We start from the raw sequence: 20,490 nt of genomic DNA on the forward strand, positions 1-20,490 counted from the left end.
CATTTTGGGCTTTGATGCTTTTTATTTTTAAAGCTCTAAAAATATATTTTGTTGCATTGGTTCCCTAATTCAAAGGGACTTGTTTTGGAAACCTGGGGGTGAAGGTAGACCTGCAGGAATTGTAACCTTGATGTTGCACTCAGATTTCTGCCGCAGGCACTTTCCACAGAGCACTCTTGCCGTAAAACCTTTGTGTCTGCAAGCTTGTTAGACCAGAATTCCTAGGTTGGTGGTTCTATGGCTGCTTTGTTGGCTCAATTTAGTAGATCACGCCAGGACCACACCGCGTCGTCAACAGTTCATAATATACAAGAAATAATTACTGGCATTTTTATTCATAAACCGGACGTGACAGAAAAAAGGGTGAACGAGGACGAACTGGGGGAGGGGGGTGGGGGGGGCTGCACTAAGGGTCTTGACCACATTTTGGCTATGAGGTGAATACATTGTGTGTTCAGTCTATTGCAATGTAGTGGCAGCGCAGTGATACATAGGACACGCAGGCAGACCTCTTGGAATTGGCAGCATATAGAGAAAGCTGCCCAACATGGAATACATTGATTAGCTGCTCATTGAGGGCTTATGTCAAACGCATTAAATATAAACCTGAAACTGGAAAGAGGGAGTCTGCATATATTAGCATGCACATCCAAATATGCATAATTTAAACTGACACAGGTAAGTATGGAATGCATACAAGAAGAATCCTACCTTTCCTCTCCTTGACCCACAAAATATTCACAATAGGTGCCCTCCTCCCAGGTCCAACTCGGGTCCTTCCTCTCCTCCATCTCTCTCCTACCTGTGGTGTTCCCCAGGGGTCTAACCTCTCTCCCTGGCTGTTAAACCAATGCCTGGCACTCCTTGCCCAGCACATCGCCGCTCTCTGTCCCAACTTCAGTGCTATGCGGATGATACTCGGCTCATTTTCAGGCTACCCTCAGCCACTTTCTCCCTCACCTCTGACTGCCTGTCTGCCATCCAGAAGTGGTGTGCCGCCAATGATCTCTGCCTGAATGCCAGCAAGACTGAGCTGCTCCTCGATCGGCACACCCACACCCTCCTTTCCTGTCACTCTGGCCCGCCTTCCTGCTCCCACCTGTGAGGCTAAAAACCTCAGGGTCATCTTCGACTCCACACTCTCCTTCTCTCCTCACATCTCGGGATCGTATCTCTCCAGGACTGAAATCTCTGCACTGGCTCCCAGTGGCTGCAAGGATTAAGTTCAAAACCCTCTGCATCGTCCACAAGGCCTTCTGGGGCCAAGGGTCTTAGTACCTTCAACTCTTACTAAATATCTCCCCTCTCAAGCTCTTTGCTCATCCAACTCCCTCAGGGTCAGTCGCTTCTCCAAGCAACAAGTTGGTGGTAGATCACTTTCTTCGGCCAGGGCCTCCCTCTGGAACAGCCTCCCTGCCCCCTGAAACTTGAGAACCATCTCTGCTTCTGGAAGCACCTCAAAACCTTAATTTGCTTCTGCTCCTCCTCTCCCCTGCTGATTTCCTTGCTTGTATTGAAACTGCACTGGCTTACCTGGCCACCCTCTGATCTCGGACCCAGGTTCCCCCACCACCCCTCCTCTTCCAGTCACACACCTGCACTGCCCTCCTGGATACCTCTGTACTTGGACTGTTCTCTGTATCCCTACAGTCCTACCACTAGCACTTGACACCTGCTGCCTGCACTTACCCTTCGCCCATGCACTTGCCACCTGTTGGCCATTCTTTACGTTATTTATTCTTATCCCAAGTATGGCACTGTCCCCTCTCCCCCCTGCACTTCCCTTCTCCCCACCCGCCCCCCTTCCCATGCACTTGCGTGATCTGAATGACACTTGGCCTAGTAGGATCGTTGTCTGTCTTCCCTCTGTTCCCCCTCCCTTGCCTTGTCGCGCCTTGAAACACTTGTGTGTAGGCGCGTTATAAATGCCATATCATATCTCAAGAATAGTCTATGCAAACAGCCTCTACCTCCGGTTAACAGAATACCTCTGAAGAAACTACAACAGATCCAAAATACAGACAGCTCCTGAAACTATCCAGAAGAGACCACATCACTCCAGCCCACTGCATTGGCTCCCAGTCAAACATTGCATCATCTTCAAAACATCAGAGGACAATTCCTGCAAAAGAAACTAACAATCTACAAGCCAACATGACTCCTTAGATCAAGCAACAAAATCCGTCCGGAAGAAAAACCATTCCTTAAGCAAAAACGTGGGGGGGGGGGTAGAGGAGGACCTGGAACATCCCGAAAAGAAATAAAACACAAGGACCAGCTATAATTCAGAAAATTGCTGAAAACTGGGCTCAAACAGAAAAACCGAACAACCAAACGCAAAAAACAAAGGATGACTAAATTTAGGATGACATTGACAACACCCTGAACCGACCAGAAGAAACTCTTACTACGAGTGACACAAGACACCCATGAGGACAGAAATCAGCATCCCTAGCAAACTCCAGCCAACAACCACACACGGCCCATAATTGCTACCAGGTATCACACTTGTAGAGCGATAGTCTGCATAAACAACTGAATGAGATGATAAATGCCAGCCACACGCCACATAGATGCAGTAGCTTTGACAAGTCAATGCCACGCACCGACTGGATTGGGAACGTTCTTTGGACCAGATTTTAAGGGACAACAAATGCCTGCCTGCCCTGCATAGACAGGTGTCACATAGGTGGGCGAGGCCTAACTTGGGTAAGGTTATGAATGTGAGTGGATGCCATGTGTGAACGGGACTGAGTATTGGATGGCCCAGATCAGGACAGAGATGCAGAGATGCTCCTGCACCCCACCTGGAGAGAATACGGAAATTCAGCGCCTCGGGTCCAGACAGCAACGCCAATTAACCAATCCACTAACAATTTCACCCCTCTGCATACACCTCTCAAACCAAGGACAGGCCTACAACACAACCTGCACAAACTTAACTACACTGCAACAAACCAGACTCTCACACGAGGACTACTGACCATAAAACGCCCCAAGCACAGCCAACAAACCCACCGGGCTGAGGCCGCTAACAGCACATCACTGCTCTCTTGCACTTTTCCAGCTTACTACCACGAACTCGCCCTCCAGGCCCCCTTCTCCCAGAGCCGCCAGGGGACCACTCCGGTGGTGATGGTGCGCAGTACAAATATCCTTTAACATTAACATACAGCAGCTATAAATGTAAGAAATCCAACCGAACTAGTGGCAACTATAAAAGTAGTGCTTATGTTATTTTGCACTTGTATAGCGCCTTACACCATTGGTATGGTCTGAAGGTGCTGGTAGGTTGAACGCCCTTGGGAACCGAAGTCCTGGTCAGTAGAGGGAGTAGAGAGTCCAAAGGTGCGTGTGCACACCAGTTATGTGTGCAGCTGGTGCGGAATTCCTGTGGCAGCTGCTTCCTAGCGGTAGGTGTGGTGGCTGATAGATCAGGAGTATGTGTTCGATCTGGCCGGAATTATCCAGACCGAGAGTGGCAGCGTTAAGCCTGAGGAGAACGCTTGGCTGGGGGTGTGAGACCAGCAATGTTTACTTAGAGTGATGGGGAGTGAGTGGCAGATGTTGATATGAGAACAGTTATACCGAATGGTGTCATAGTATCTCTGTGTTCTAGTTGGTGGTGTAAGGAGAGAGTAAGCGTGGGGTGTGATAAGAGGTATGCATCCACGCTCTGCGCCTCCCTCCACACTCTGCGCCTCCCTGCTTGTTCTTCCCCTCTGCACTCTCTTCCGCTCTGCAGGCTCCTCCGTTCTCCGCTCTTACTCTCTTCCCCACGCCCCTCTGCTCTCCATACTCAGCTGCTCTCCACATTCAACTATTCTCTACTCGTCCACCCTCCCCACTCATTCGCTCTCCGTACTCGTCGCTTCTCTACACTCATCCGCCCTTCATACACATCGGCTCTCCATATTCATCCGCCAACCGCATTAATCCTCTACACTCGTCCACACTCATCAGCTCTCCACACTCATCCGTTTTCCAGACTCATCTGAGTAAGGGCATAGATCTTGGCATTCAACAAGTGCATGTGTACAAGCGTATGCTATGACACGACTGTAATGTTTCCTGGCACGATGAGACCAGGAAGGGGAACCAAACAATTTTACATGTCATTGAAATCCTGTAAGGGAGAGAAGTGCCAGGTGTGAGGGTAGAGTGCAGTAGCAAAGCTGGAGTGCCACAGGGTGGCTGCAAGGAGGCAGGGGACTGTAGGGGTTACAGATGGTCCCTATTGCGTGATAGGCCGGGGGGGCAGTGCACAGTGCTTTTGGTCGTGGAGGGGCCTTCCCCCCCACCCCCCCATACGGTTCAGAGGAAGGCCAAGTAACCAGTTAGTTAAGCAGATAAGAAAATCGGCGAGAGAGAAATCGGAACTGAAAAGGAATGTCTTGAGTTGCTTCTGGAACTTGAGGATGTCAAGTTTGAGGGGCAGGGAGGCTGCTCAGAGGGAGGCACCAGCTGAGATCTTACTGCCACTCTGCCTGGTGTGACCCTCAAAGTTGCAGAGGGTTCGAGGGAAAGTGCTTGGAGAGTTGGATGTAGTGAGAGCCTTGTGGATAATGCAGAGGGTGTTGAACTTGGATCCTTGCAGCCACTGGGAGCAAGTGGAGAGATTTGGGGCTGGAGAGATACGATCCCTGGGCTTGAGGCGAAGGACAAGTCTTCCAGTCCTGTTCTGGAGAAGTTGTAAAGTTCGGAAGAGTAGCAGCAGGAGGATTTAGAAAGAGGCTGTTGCAGTAGTCCAGCCTGGAGAAGCAAGGCTCTGAAGACAGTGGGCTTCTGGGGGAAAGTGAGAAAAGGAAGAATACCTCTGAGGTGCAGCTGGTAGTGGGATTTCCTAGACGTCCAGGATGAGAGAAGGAGCGCTGGAGTTGAAAATGACGCCAATGCTTTTTGCCTCGGAGGTAGCCGCAGGTAGATGGCCCAATGAGGGCGGCCAGACTGCATGAGGGAAAGCAGGAAAAGGAACGGTCTTATTGGCATTAAGGCAGAGATTGTTGGACGCACACCATTCCTGAATCATGGATAGTCGGGGAATGAGCGAGAGAGGGGAGCCTGAAGGGGAGCAGAGTCTGCCTAACAGGAGAAAATGTAGAGCAGAGGTGCCAAGTAAAGGTTGAAGATCCAGGGTGAGGTTAGAGCCACGGGAACACATGTGGAGAGACCCTAGTTGGACCTGGGAGGGTCGATCAGAGAGGAAGGTGGTCACGCAGGCTAGGGCCTAATCCTCGATGCCCAGGTTGTCATGGAGACGATTGATCAGGATGGTGTGATTGGCTGTGTTGAAGGTCAAGGACCGAAGGAAGGCTAGAGTTTAGATTAGAGAGCAGGTCGTCACGGGTGTTCAGGAGTGCAGTTTCCGTGCTTCTGGCTGCTCTAAAGCTAGATAGATGGTCATGGACGTGACTCTCTCCTTAACTAGATGAGTCAACACCATGGCATCTGCAGCAGCTTCCACTACAAAGCTCACCAATGCCTGTAGACCCCCCCCCCCGTCATCCAACAGCTGTATTGTGCTGGCTAGACCCTTTATCTTATTCAGGTAAGACTAGCACTAAGCCACAATAACAACTTCAGGTGATTGAACATATCACCTTAAGAGCAGCCTTGCCCATCCCCAGAACACCCACAGGTCACCAGTCCAAGATCTAATTCTATTCAAAACCCTCTCCTTGATGCACATCTAGTTCAGCCCCAAGTATTTAGCCAATAGGTTCTCCATGTATCAATCCAACAGACCCACATACTCTCCTCCACACCCCCCAACCCCCGCCGCCATCCTCCCTCATTTAAGTTGGAAGCCTGGGGGTAGCAGCTGCCCAATGGAAGCCACCAAACTAACACCTTGCTAGCCTTATTAAGGTCGGAATCATCCTTCTGGATCGTCTGCAAAAAATGTGAACCTGGCTATTCGTACAAGATCTGTTGTAAGCCTCTCACAGCTACCCCAAATATGAGGATGAAAACTGTAACCCAAGATGTTTGATGTATTGTCCTATTCCATTTATATATGGAATCCTGTAATTGTTTCTAAATAACCAACAGATTCAGTATGGAAAGTGAGCTGGGAAAAGGCCAGCTTTTCCAGCAGTTTGCCCAGGAAAGGAGTGGAAGAGATCAGGCGGTAGTTTGCCGAGAGGAAGGGTCAGTAGAAGGCTGCTTAAGGGGGAGGGGCACAAGGGAGTGCTTAGTGCAGGGGGCAAAGTTCAGTGCCAAAAGTGATTGCAGAATCGGCCAAGGTTGAAGCGAGGTTGTCGCTGTGGTTCTGGAGGAGCCGGGAGCACCTGCCCAACACTTTCATTGACCGGACTTCTAACCTCATCTGGAGTGAACACGGTGGAAAGAGGAGGGGGAGGCGGCCTGATGGGAGCTAAGCACATCCAAATACTCATAATTGGAAATGGGTGTAGATGGTATAAGGTGGAACTGCTCACAGCAGCAAATTACATGAAATGTGGAGGCATGTATGGCAGTAATGGGTAGTATAGATCAGTGGCAAAGGGCTAGCCTCGGATCCCAAGTCTGTGCTTAGAAACCTCTTAAGCGTGTTACAAAAAACAATTATAATATGGTAATGAATGTGAGACCTAAAAAGCAGTGAGTAACCTTGCTGTATAAGTGGTGTAAATACTGATCACGACATGGACCCAGCAGCTAACATGGGAGTGACACATCTATGCATGGAGCCACTCTTATAGCACATATTGCCTGACAACCCACTGTTCACAGATTTTAAAAAGTAGGACACCCCACAATCCTCACCAGACTGGTGTGAAATGAAATGATATTTTATTTATATCGCGCTCGTACACAAGTGTTTCAGAACGTGACCAGGCAAAAAGGAAGGGGAACAAGGGAGAGGAAAAAACTGAAATAACAGGGAAAGCGCAAGTGCATGGGAAAGGAAAATGGGGGGGGGGGGGGGTGCGAAGCAGAGGAGAGAAAAACAAATAAATATGAAATGGAATAAATAAGGGCTTTAAACCATGGTAGTGCAGCCAGCAAGTGGCAGGTGAAAGTTAGTCAGAAAGGCATATCTGATAAGTGCAGAAGAAGCGTGGGAGGGGGACTGTATGGGTACAGATACAGAACCCTAGTGCAGATGGTGGCCTGGAGGCAGTGCAGGAGGGTGAGCAGGTACCTGGGCCCGAAAGAACAGAGGGTGGCCAGGTGCACAGTGCCATGAGAAGAAACGGATCAACGGGGAGAAGGGGGGTCAAAGGCAGAGGCAAAGAGTAAGGTCTTCAGAAGTTTCCGGAACCGATATTTTTTCCTCAAGTTTCAAGGTGGCCGGGTGACATCTTATTGAAAGCCAACCGTTACAGGATTATTCGACAATTTACAAAGTAGTACAAATATAGTAATCAATAAGTGGCAAAACCACACAAGGGCACTGCCATGTGGCATCCCCAAACCAATGGCATGAAGTGCCTCATCAATGTTGTTGCCATGTTGAACTTTAGTGTCGAGTCCAATGTAAATTCAGTGTTGTAAAGAGGGTTACAGAAATTCTCGATTAAAATGTTACTTATCACATAGTTCCAATCCATAAAGTAATGGGCAACAAATCTACACCAACTTTGCTTGATTTCAGGTTTACTTCTTGTCTTTGGGCCAGCCTGACATTTAGCCATGGTTAACTGAGTTAAGGTTAAGCTCTCAAGGTCCAACCTCTTTGGGATTTGCAAAGCTTTATTTGAGAAACCCTGCACTATTTGAGACCGCCCTTCCAGCTTATTCGGCCTGACTGTACAACCTGGTTTCACCTTCTCCGTCAGTGGATCTGCAGAGGTTATTGTGGCCCCAATTGCCAGTAGTTCATCTACATCGCGGCAGCATCTACTTCCTGACTCTGCACTGGACTGCCCATATCCTTGACCATCTCCTGTATGTTGGGACTTTGAGGAACTTGGGCCACCACATACTGAAGGACAATTTTGTTCCTGCTGTGTTGACCATGTTAGTGCCAGTGCGCCCAGATGCTTCCATATTTATTCTATTGGTCACGTGAGCTTTTATTTGCTGGTTGATTTGTCTCCTGGTATCTGTGCTCTAGACTTAGTAGTGGTATTCAAGCATTATCTGTTCTCCTTCATATTCCAGGAACTACCAGCCTGAATTTGAAAAGCTGAAGATTTGGTATGAGCATCGCCTGATTGATGACATGGTAGCGCAGGTGCTCAAGTCTTCTGGTGGCTTTGTCTGGGCCTGCAAGAACTATGATGGAGATGTGCAGTCTGACATCCTGGCTCAAGGTAAGGCGTGGTGAAGGCATAATCTGTCAGCTGCCGTGTCACATGACCCCTCAAAGTTTTGACTTTTAATGCTTGCACTTGGAATACGGACTTGTGCGTGTTGGAATGACATGGGGTGATTACAGCATACTTGCATGTCGAGTGAATGGGGAGGCTGGTGTGGTGGTGACTTACTGTCTTTTTAGGAACGCACCATACATTCATGATGCATTCCCTGAACTGTGGTCGTTTGTTTATTTTTTTTTTTACTGGCCTTTCACAAATCCCTGTCAAGGGCCCTTCTGAGAAGCTCCCCGCACCCCTAAATCGTTATGATAACCGCCTTGCTAAACCTGAGCTGAACAATGTTGTGCAGATGTGGACAATGCAACCAAGAACACAGTATGTTGCTGGACAATTCTGTGCGTTTCCTTCTCCATAATTTGCTTTTGTGGTTTTGACAGGTTTTGGCTCCCTTGGATTAATGACTTCTGTCCTGGTTTGCCCGGATGGGAAGACGATTGAAGCAGAGGCTGCTCATGGCACAGTTACTCGCCATTACCGGGAACATCAAAAGGTTTGTTTTCAGCGATCAACGCCACGCATCTTTCTGCTAGCCTGATAATAGTGTGGCAGCCAAATTGTTTGGCCACATCTAATTTTCACCATTACATTCATTAAATCTTTTAGGGGAATCCTACCAGCACCAATCCTATTGCCAGTATCTTTGCCTGGACCAGAGGATTGGAGCACAGGGGCAAACTGGATGGCAACCAGGACCTTGTCAAGTAAGTCAAATTGGGCTATTTCTAGAGTGCAGGGGCCTCTATCCACCGGTCAACCTACTGAATTCTGTTATGTGCTCCTACTCTAAAGACTAAGCCATTGCTTCAGCTTTTGCATTTTCTTTGGACAGTTCTACTAGTCAAAATGTAGATTTTAGTCTGTTAAGCCTTGCAGGCCACTAGTGAAGGGCTTTTAGACTGTAAAAGAGCAATAACCAATGTTTCTCCCACTGAGTTTAATCCCCTGCCGTCTATCTTGGGCAGCAGGATAACTGGCTCTGTGCCATAGTAGCTGTGCCACAGACCGCCTCCTCCTTTTCCGATGAGATGTTTAGCACCAGGAGAAGAACGGACTCCATGACAGACACCCCCACCCCGTGCATCCCTCTTTCCCGATTTGGCACCAGGAGAAGAACAGACTCCATGCCATAGGAGCCATGCCGCTGCGCCCCCCCCCCCCCTTTCTGATCTAGCACCAGGAGAAGGACGGACTCCATGCCATAGGAGCCATGCTGCCGTCCCCCTTCCCCCCCTTTCCTGAGTTATGTTTAGCACCAGGAGAAACTAATCTGATTAGCCGGGGTGCCTTGCTTTGCTGCCTTCATCATTTGCACACTGGTCTTGGTGGCAGCTGGCATAGAGAGGGTAACAGGCTGCTGTACCTTCATTGGCCCTCCAGTTGCACCATTGTACCATTGCAAGCAAAGCTATTCACCTCTAGCCAGAGAGTGCTGGATTGTGCATAGGAGCCTTTTTTATAAACTGCAACAGCTCTTGCCATGAAAGTTGCTGCTAAAGCCCAGACATGCCCTGCATTTGCTGATTTACTGTAGCTCGACATTTCTGCTAAGCCTGCTTTGCATTTCCAGGTTCGCCTCAACTCTGGAGAAGGTTTGTGTGGAGACCGTAGAAAGTGGTGTAATGACCAAGGATCTCGCGGGATGCATTCATGGAGGCTTCAGCAAGTAAGTGTAGTTAAACCCTCACAACATTGCGCTAGTCTGTTCTTAATGACTTGCATTGCGTGGTGCTCTCGTTGATGCTAGACTGAAATGCACTCATGTATTGGTCTGTGGTGGCCTGCCACTGGCTAGAAATCTTAGAATTGTACTGAGAATATGCAAGTTTTAAAACATAGGTTATAATCGCAAGTCAGTGCATTTTAAATCCAGTTTGCGTTGTAAAAATGTAGCCAATTCTAATTGCATGATGGGCTCTCAAATTCCAACAATTCTACTCATAAAGGGGGAGGCAGTGATAGAGGGAGGTGGCGATGTTAGGCAGAATCACCTGCTGTATCCTTTGGGAGCGCTACGGGTAATTGGGGCTACAAGTGTAAGCACAATTTCACCTTTGTTACAAGCCCGTACTACAGTTATTGGTATCGATGGCTGAGCAGTCAGACTTAAGTGAGCAGTAGAACAGGTTACACAAAGGACCAACAAATACAGTGATTCAAGTAAACACTTAAGGTTTCTCAGTAAAAATCCATTTATTTACTCAATCGTTATTATACTAGCACAAGCAGCTCAATATACACTAATAAACCACAAAAATCCAACCAGTAAGTAACTAAACCAGTTTAGCGCATATGAAGTGTGAGCAAAATGGCACTTTACTTAGAAAAGGAAGGAAAAGACGGTTATAAGAATAGACAGCACAAATATAATCCTAGGCAGGGCCAAGGGTTCAAGAACAGCAATTCTCAATAGGCCTGGGCCAGTTCTGGTATGTAACGGTTAAGTCTTTGCCACAGGTTTTTAAAGGCTTTGGCTAGGCGAAAGGTTTGACTAATGTTTAGGGTAGGACAAGCCTTCGTAGGTGAGGAGTTGCACGCACTTTCTTGATGGCCGAAAAGATTTCCTAACCGCGTTTGCACAGTACCTTTTTTTTTTTTTTTGAAAGCTGTAGCTAAGGCAGTTGTTCTGGCAGTTGGAGCAGATCTCGCTGTTACTCTACTTCAGTCGTGGGGAAAAGGACATCAGGAGGTTCCTGCACTGGCCAGGGAAGAGGCCAAAAGCTAGTAGCAAGACGTAAGGTGTGGGAGCCTTAAAGGCCCCCTGGTTTCCTTCCCTCTGGCTATCCGGTTTTCAACAGCACTTTGCTGAAAATTCGACCAGCATAGTACAGTGTCCAGGTGGTTTGCGAGTTGGTTGTTCCACCAAACTCAAGGGAAGAAGTTAACCTCTGTCGTCCCGAGTTTCAGGCAATTCGGACCTGCAGCAGGGCTTCACTGGTCGTTCAGGAGTTGCAGCAGTCCTCTTCCTTCCTCATTCGGTTCTTTCATTCCAGTGGTCGACTCTTCTTTCCAAGTCCCAGAGACTTGCTTTTTTTCCCCCAATTCATATTCAGCCTGGCTGTCACTCACCCAGCGGGGTGGCTGTCCTTGACGGACAGCTAGCTGGCCAATCAAACCAGAGTACATTCATGCCTCCTAGGAGACTAAGCAGAGTTTCGAGGCACCTCCTCACATCCTGTCCACCCCAGACACTCTGGCACCAGAGGAGGGCTTCAGTGCAAAAGCCTGCCAAAGGGCACTAACAAAGGGATCAAACCTAGTTTGGCGCGCAGATACCAACACAAGGACTTTTCGTAAAAGAAATGGTGAAAAAAGATGACGGGAGTCTGTTTTTACAGATGCGTCTGGGGGCCATTGAAAAACGTTGAGCTACTGTTGGCAGTCGTGGAAAAATCACAGTAGTTGATCTAAGCTGCCACCAGCCGTTAAATAGGAAAAGGTAACAAGTGTTTAGACTCGGGGGAAACGAAACAACCCCTCCAGAAGTCTAGTAAGATGGGAGTTGCTGGGTCAGTAAATTTAAAAGGCTAGTAAAGTCAGTTTAACTTTACATGCCCTGAGAGACAGTAGTCATTCTCAGGGAAGGTAGTTAAACGTTTAGGGAGTCTGAAAAGACACCCCTGTGCCACTGCACTGAAGGTACCGTTACACACAGAAAAATATGCCTCTGGAGTTGTTAAAAACTCCATAACCAAAGAACACAAGTAAAACACACACATCAAAATACATAGAGTGGGGGGGCTCACTCTTCCCAGGTAAACAATGAAATCCTAGAAATCCAGCAAAGTTTCTTGGGGGCTAGGGGTGGTCTCAAAAGGTGAGGGAAATTGGCACATTTGGAGAATTCTCCCTAACACGTGCTACTCATAGAGGGGAGGCAGCAATGCATGCTGCTCGCTAACTTGTGAAAACGATTGCTGGGCTCACAACTCTAATTTTGACCAAATTGTTAGCTCGTACACTACCTCCACACCCATAATGTTCTAGTCTTATATCCCAATGTTTAATATGTTATAAAGGCCTTCAAGTCATGTATTGGTTGAGGTGACTGTCCTTTGGATGATAACCCCCTGATCCCTAAACCTGTCTTGGTATCCTGGTTGCTTAGGTGAATCTTTTTTAGCTTCCCTCGACTGTCACTAATTTGTTTGGTGCACTGGTTTATTTCCTGTTTTTCACTTTAACTCCATTTGCTCTGCTGGTGGCTTGGAAGTATTAAGTGTCAAAATGACTGCTCCGCTAGTTCCGATCCCTGTCCTTTTGGCGGGCTTGCTTTGGTTACCATATTAGAGGCTGGAAACCAAGGCCTGTGCTTGCAGCGGATTCCTAGTCTTTGAGATGCACTGTGATTGCATTTCGCCAAGTGGATGCCTGTTGCTGGTTGCCTGTCCATGTTAAATGTTGCAGTTTCAACCTATCCAATTTTTGGGCCACCCTACGTTTTTGGTGGAGTGATTGATTGTGGGGCCATTCTATTGGTTGTCTACTAGAGGAAAGACTGCTCTGCGAACCAGATGACTATCACCAGGGACCTGCTTGGTTTCAGGGCTGGCCTTTGTCGGTGCCTTAACAGACTTCCCTGCATACTGCCAGTGGAGGTAGTCCCAAGTTGGAGCTTATGGCTTGGCCGTTCTTTAGCTTGTGGGCTAATAATATAGTTACTTGGTGCAGCTGCCGCCCCTCGGCCTGAACAGCGGTTTGCAAGAGGCTGACCCACTGCTGGCAAGACCTCCTACTGACCCCTGATCATGGTTTCTTTATCAGCTCTCCTGTAGTTTCCCAGGGGCCATAGTTATGGAAGGAGTGGGTAGGCCTCAAGCTTGGCTGTCCTGTCGGAGTCTCTGCTGCAAAGATCTGAACCACTTCCTGGATCCAACCGTGTGTTCTGCATAACTCCCACCTCTTCTCTGCCATGGCTTAGGTGTGTGGCCCCAGCAATTTTGACTTGACTGGGGGTGAATATTTCCAGAATCTTGAGTACGGTTCCGAGTGTACCTTTGCCCAATATTCTGGCTTGTGATCCTAATTGCACCTACATACCCAACCGACCTGCGAACATGTCTCTTCTCCCTCCTCCCCCCCCACAATTCCTTTCTAGTAGGTCTGTCTTCATCCCCCGCATAAGAACCCTTAAGCGATGGCTTCAGAATGACCACCACCGAGTGAAACCCCTTAACGGTCTGAGCTGGTGAAATCATACTGTCTTTGTCAAGGGCCGCTATGGTTTCCAAATCATTCAGAAAAATGGAATTGGCAATCTGTACCTAGGCATCCCACACAGCCCTCCGTCACTGTGGGTAATCTGGTGGCTGACATTACCAAGCCCATATTTTTGACACTGCTGAATATACATTACCATTGCTTTTTATTCAGAGGGCAGCAGGGCATCGAGTGTATTTCCAGTCCAGGGCATTTGGAGGCCTGCCCTGGGGAACGTTTTGGCACTTGGCAGTCCCTTTCTGTAACATTTGCACGGAGGAAACGTGTAACTACCTGTGCTGAACTGGTTTATATTTCATCATATTAAACCTAACACAGGAAAGCTGCTTACTGGCATTCTATTGTACGTGTTTTGTTGGCTGCTCTGGAACGTTAATCTCTAGCCAACAAACCAAGAAACTGAAGCAAGCCAGGTGTTTCTGATCGGGATGGCTGTGCAGGTGAGTTGGCCTTCCCAGAGCAGCTCCATCAGACCATGCTGTTTGCTGAACTTTTTGGGGTGGTTCAGAAGATGTATGAAGTGATTTCAGTCCTACAAGAGGATGAGTTCAAGGTTTACTGATGGCAGCACCAGTCTAAAATAAGCACATCAACTTCTGCATTTTTACTTTAATCTGCGGTTTCTTGCCATACATGCAGTATTTTGCCATGTCAAGCAGGGCTTGTTTTCCTTTAAATTACTTTACTTGCATTGCTAAACCATGCAGTGCTAGGTCCTACCAAGGTGGTCACTGTATGCCATGGGGTAATTTGGGTCTAGATTTATACAGCACTACCATTCCACTCTACAGCTGTAACGGCCTACTTCCAAGTGAGTGCTTCATAGCCAGTGTTTTGGGAAGCGCAAGCTTTGGTATAGAAGTCGCACAGGCGAGTAGCCTGTGCCGAGAAGGATCTGCTGCCCGCTTCAGGGCAGAGTTGCAGGTTATTTTGGGCACCTTGACATTCTAGTAAAAAGGCATTCTGCTTTCTTTTGAGCCCTGGTGTGTGAAGGGGCATATAAATGGAATTGAGGGATGAGAAGGATTTGGTAGTCAAAGATGAGGTTGGACCGCCAGCCACAAGAAGAATCTGAGCTGTCTTCTAAGACCTTTGAGGGTGCTCTGGCGACCCAACAGAAGGCTGTTGTGGTGGGCTACCCAGCGGCCACGGCGAGCACAGCGTCTCCAGCACCTTCAACCATGAGCCAACACTCCGGTTCACCTGGGTAAGCTTCTGGAGAAGCCCCGGGTCGTGCACGCCCAGATTCACCCAGCGAAGCCTTCCATTGATGGCTTGGTGGCACCCCAGCGAAGGCCCTAGGTTCGCAGGGTAGAGTCCCCAAGGCGAGAGTTTCCCTGCCTGCCAGGAGGGAATCGTCGGTTCAGCCCATAGAGGACGCCAGAGAAGGCGATGCCAAAACAGTCTCCCCTGGTCGAGAAGGGCACAGACATCTTCTCTGAGGAGCTTTTTACTCTCAGACCATTTTGGAGAAATTCGTGGGAGGGGGAAGAGGACTCCGACGGAGATGTCGAGAGTGACGACAAGACCGACTAGGAGAGCTTCTCGCAAGAGGGGGGGTGTGATCCTGCATCACAACCCTGGGCCACTGAACTTGCAGGCCTGGCTCCTGCAGCGCTAGAATTTAGAGGATACAATATCCCAGCAGACTGCAAGGAGGTGCTTGCTAAGGCCAGGGCTTTGTCTACACTGGAATGCTACGGACATAAGTGGAAGAGGTTATGGATTACGGCTCCTCAGGTGCTGCCATATTTGCCGTCGCTGGCTAAAGTAGGGCTGGCGCATGCTTTCATCAAGGTTCATCTGGCGGCTATCTCCTGCTACTCCAGAACTCTGGTCAAGGAGTTCATCAAAGGACTTTTCCGTTCGTTCCGGCCGGTGAAGGCTCCAGCCCGGCGTGGGAGCTCAATGTGGTGATGACTTGTCTCACGGGTCCTCTGTTCGAGCCTCTGCATGCTGCACCACTGACATTTTTGTCGTGGAAAACGTTTCTTGTGGCCATTGCCTCCGCGCGACTAGTGGGAGCGATCAGGCCCTATCTTGTAAACCACCTTACTTGACATTCCATGAGACGAGGGTGGTGCCTTGGATGCACCCCTCCATGCCCAAGGTGCCGTCTAACTTTTACCGTTTTCTTCACACTGCACTTGCTGGATGTGGCTAAAGTTCAACGTGGACCACATAGTTTTCGGAAGATGGTCACAACTGTTTGTGAACTTTGGCCCTGTGAACCTTGGCCCTGTGAACCAAGGGAAGGCCCTCCCCAAGGCTTCAATTTCCAGGTGGCTCTCCGGCTGCATCACCCATTGTCACCGGTTGGCAAACCGACTGTTGCCTGGCTGTCCGAGAGCCCATTCGACCAGAGCGATCACTGCAACTACGGTGTTCCACATCTGCAGCGCTGCTTCATGGAGGTCAACGCACACAGATTCTACTGCAGCGACCGGGTTTCCAGGGAGGAGTCCAGAGTCGGCCAAGCAGTGTTGCACAACCTGTTCGCTTGAAGGGGAGCCTGGTGAGGAGGTAAGAGTTGCTTAATGTTGCACCTTACCACCTCACGTGGTTGTGCTATGCATTCATGAGCATGTGAATCCATGTCAGACCCCATGCTGGAGAAGGAACAAGTATTTTCCAGCATGGGTCTGGCATGGATTCACACGCGAAACCTCCCGTCTACCCCTCTGCGGCTCTTCTGTTGGCCCTACTGCCACTTTACATACTATCAAATCTAAAGATGGCTGCCAGAGGGAGGGGCTTAGGTAGAGGGCAGTCATTGCCTGGGGGCAGTAAGACCCAGAGACTTGCTTGTTGGGAGAAACAGTTCAGCAGTTTGCCAAGGATTCCAAGCCTGACGGGAATATTCATGAACATGTGAATCCATGCCACTTCACTAGAATGAAACCCACACCACCCACCCTTAACCGATGTCCACAGAGCTAGACTGGAGACTGTCACAGGGACCCCATGTGAGTTTCAAGGGAGAAGAGCAAGGAACGCTGCACAGTTGGCTAAGGTGAAGAGGTGGCAGAAGTAAGCCTGTTTTCAATGTAATGCTTTTGGGAGGTAAGCAAGCAGCATCTTGATTGGATCTCAGGCTTAAAACATTTGATTCTGCCTGCATTACAAGCAACATGATTGGTTGCTTGCCCTGCCATGTATTTTACTACTACTCCCAGTCATTTAATCCATTATTGCACTGGTGTACCCTGCCCATATATCAAGCCACCGCGCCTTGAGCCATTCCATGCCGATTCTTTGCGTACCGAACTTGCACCCATCCTCAGCACATGGTGGAGTCGGGCATGCAAAGAGCTGCTGACTAAAATACCTGGACTTGAAGGTGATCTTTCAATAATGCATTTGAGACTTGTTGTATTGCTATTTTCTGTCATTGATGGCTATTTTTTTCTTTCCAGTGTACGGTTAAATGAACATTATGTCAACACCACTGACTTCTTGGACGCCATCAAGACCAACCTTGACAAAGCCTTGGGAAACTGAAGGAGCACTTCTGGGGAAGCAGCAGACAATATTTTTTTACCTCAATTTTTAGTAGAACAGGGTAGAAAGCCAGTGCCATAAATGCACATATGGGCCTGAACTAGAAACTACTTTTTTAACCTGTTTGAATTTTTTGGTTTTAAACTCCTGTAACGGAAGTGGAATGTGACGTGGCTCCGTCGGGTGGAGCTTCTGGCTTCCCCAGGACTCATTGATGGAAGTATCCTGGCCTGCTGTAAATGTCAACCAGCCTTTTCATGGTACACTTGTAGCAAATAAACCTTTTACGATACGCCTTTGCCTGTTTTTAATGTGTGGATGGATTGGCATTCAGGTAAGCCCGCGTCGAAGCAAGGCATGCATGAGACCATGACGCCCAAGATGAGAACCTTGGGCACGCAGCTCCCGTTTCCATTGCCCTAAACTAGCAACCTAATGAAGCCTCGGAGCTTGAAGCAGGTGACCTGTGTAGTGCCTGCATGTGTCCAGGTGCGCCACTTGTGGATTTTTGCCTAAGCTAGGAAAGCATTCTGAGGTCGTTTGTTATGCATTTTGCAGGAACTTTTGCTCTGGCAAATATGAAGGAGGGGTGGGGAAGCATGGGAGAACTGTGCTTGGTGGACAAACGGAGGAGATGCGCTAGCCTTGCTATTAATGGGTGGAAGTAACCATGTACTGTGGGTCTGGTTCCAGCTGTGCCAAGGGGAACATGTGCCCGCATTAACAGTACTGCTTTGCTAAGGATTGTTTTGTAGCTGACATTTACACCCGGTGTGAGTATTGTGATCACCTGGGAGATGGGGTCGTAGCATCTCTCCCCTCCCCTGTCGTTAAATGTGTCGGTGTAGGCAGTGGGATTGTTTGATACAAGTTGTCAGGTCGGCTTCGGAGTATCTAATGCGGTCTGTCTGTTGGGCTTTAATGAGCACAACACTCACCAACCCCTTCCCGTGCTGCGCTTTGAAGCAACTGCCAAGCACTTAACAAATGACAAAGGTAACATGTCCACTCATGGCCAATGGCTTCTGCTATCCTGGAAGGTAGAATATTTGAAGCATGAGATGTTGAGATCCAGCTACGATTTTGCAGTTTGAATGCCAGAAAGTCTATCTATCATGGGAGTATTTCACGGTTTTCCTGTTTGAATGCACCTGCAGCATCGACCCAGATCTCACTGCTGCAGGCCATGCCTGCAAGCAGCTCATGGGCTTCGTGCGCCACAAGCCAAAGCTATCCTGACTGTACTCTGCCCCCCCCCCCCCCAACCTACCGAAAGAGCGGGTGCCCTCTCACCACAAAACTTGATGGTAGTGTGGTTTCCTGGCTGCACCATTTCCCCACCATGACATCTGGGACCAGCGCTACAATAGGTTTATGGTTAGTTTACTAATCTCTAAACTGCTCCACTGCCAGTACAATGCGTTCATAGACTGCAATGATCATCCTACTTTAATCTCAGGAATACTCACTTTAAAGCTGTGATCACTTCTGCATGACACATAATTACAGATTACAAGTTGGGCTGGTGGTAATATACCTACTGTCGCAGGATGAATGTTTGGCACCATGTTGCATCTAGCCACCTGTGTGGTGTAGAAGAAATTAAAAGTACTGTATTGTCAGTTTAGTTTACGGTGCTCCTGGAATTTCTGGTAGTGCACCAGTGCTTCAAATCGATTCCTAATCAGTTGCTGCCTTGTTGGGGCAGTCTTTCTAAAGTCCAACCAAGGACTTCATAAACAATATCAGAGTACACAAGCCACCACTCTTGGGTACAAGGTTGAAAATATCACTGACTGAGCAGGCAGGCTTATATTGGGAGGGAGGGGGGCTATAGCTTGATGCAAGGAAATTGTAGTATATATGGTCCAAAGACAAACACTAATGTCAAACATAAATGTTTTATTTAAATGCAAGCAGGCCAAGATAAATCCCGGGTAGGTACTAGAACAAAACATAAACACAATTCTAAAAACCAACCCAAGGTATAACCTTATTGAGGGTACAATCGGTCATGGTGAGTCAAACTTACACCTTCAGAATGGCAGTCTGCTATTCTTGGGGTAAAACCAGTTACTTTTAGACTACATTCAGTAAATTGAGGGTAGTAGACCCTAGTGGTCTTGCAGTGACACTCAGTTGTAGAAATAATTTCATAGACCAAACCAGTTACAAGTATACACCTTGCAACATTACATTTTGAACAGTTCAGAGCTAGTAAAACTCCTACTTTCTGGAGGAACCTTAAGCTAATCAATGATAAGGATGAGCACTCTTAGAATGCACTAAGCAATTCGAGAAAAGCAAAACCCAATTAGTTTGAAGAGCAGCGGCTAGTCCTGGTCAGTAAGTAACCATTATACTTAGAGAACTTTTAATGTGTGTTTATTTTTTGGTGAGCACTGTGTGCTAATCTGGTGTTCGTCTAGTGTTTTTGTGGCTTCTGAGCCTGTTTTTCTGTGCTGGGCTGCATCCAAAGGGTGCAGTCTGTGGGGTGTAGTCCTTTGTTTGTGTCTGGCATTTTCCCAGTCCCACCTCCCCTGATTGACAGTCACCTGGTCATAACTGACCTTCCCAGGGCAGCCCTCTGCCAGGCAGCCCCCGCGACAAAGGGCGGCTCCTACATTGGCAGCTCCAAGATGTGTCTGCAGGTGTCCGCAAAGGAAGCCTGCAGTCAGCAGTCAACACACAACAAAGCCCCCGCCACAACCTTTCCATAACGTAGACTGCCATCGACTTAAACCATGCACACGCAAAGATTCATGACCACCAGCCATAATCTCTTCATGGCTGGACTGTAAATGTTGCATTTCATTACACACTAACTTACTTGCCAAAGTTAGCTAGTGTCACACCCATAGAGAACTGTGAAGATTGGCCTGCTTCGCATCTAGATAGAAATATAAATGTTAGCATGTGCCACACTTGGATGGAATCGTGATCACTAGCCTGCTTCACATCTAGATAGGATATTGAAGATTAGCAAGTGCAACTCTGATGGAATACTGCATGATAACGAGCATCACACCTAGCCATAATTGCAAGGACAGCAATGCCTATTAACCGATCCACTAACAATTTCACCCCTCTGCATACACCTCAAACTCTAACCAAACACAACCACAAGCCTACAACACAACAATCCACACAAACTTCACTACACCAACAAAACAAACCACACATAGTCGCACAACAGCACACGACTAACAACTGTAAAGCACCCCAATCCCTGTCAGCGGACCCACCGTTCTGAGGCTGCCAACAGCACATCGCTGCTCACTTTTCCAGTTTATTCCCAATAACTCGCCCCTTACCTTTTTCAGAGCCTCCAGAGCACCAGTGGACCACTCGGTGCAAATGTCCTTTAACTTTAACATAACCTTACCCCAGACCTGTGAATGATAGCATGTCCCACATTTAGTTAGAATTGTAAATGGTAGCATGT

General features: G+C 48.2%; 1 protein-coding gene across 1 annotated transcript in view; it reads left to right on the plus strand.

The window, feature by feature from the left end:
* Positions 1-17,337, plus strand: part of IDH2 (isocitrate dehydrogenase (NADP(+)) 2) — a 39,037-nt gene extending 21,700 nt beyond the window's left edge. The window contains exons 7-11 of the mRNA XM_069625217.1: positions 8,110-8,261; positions 8,705-8,817; positions 8,931-9,028; positions 9,895-9,990; positions 16,961-17,337. Of these exons, the coding sequence (XP_069481318.1) occupies positions 8,110-8,261; positions 8,705-8,817; positions 8,931-9,028; positions 9,895-9,990; positions 16,961-17,045 (544 nt within the window). The 3' untranslated portion in view covers positions 17,046-17,337. The remainder of the gene's footprint in view (positions 1-8,109; positions 8,262-8,704; positions 8,818-8,930; positions 9,029-9,894; positions 9,991-16,960) is intronic.
* Positions 17,338-20,490: the final 3,153 nt, after the last annotated feature.

The sequence above is a fragment of the Ambystoma mexicanum genome, chromosome 11, assembly GCF_040938575.1.
Source record: "Ambystoma mexicanum isolate Mex_15411 chromosome 11, UKY_AmexF1_1, whole genome shotgun sequence".
Taxonomy (NCBI): domain Eukaryota; kingdom Metazoa; phylum Chordata; class Amphibia; order Caudata; family Ambystomatidae; genus Ambystoma; species Ambystoma mexicanum.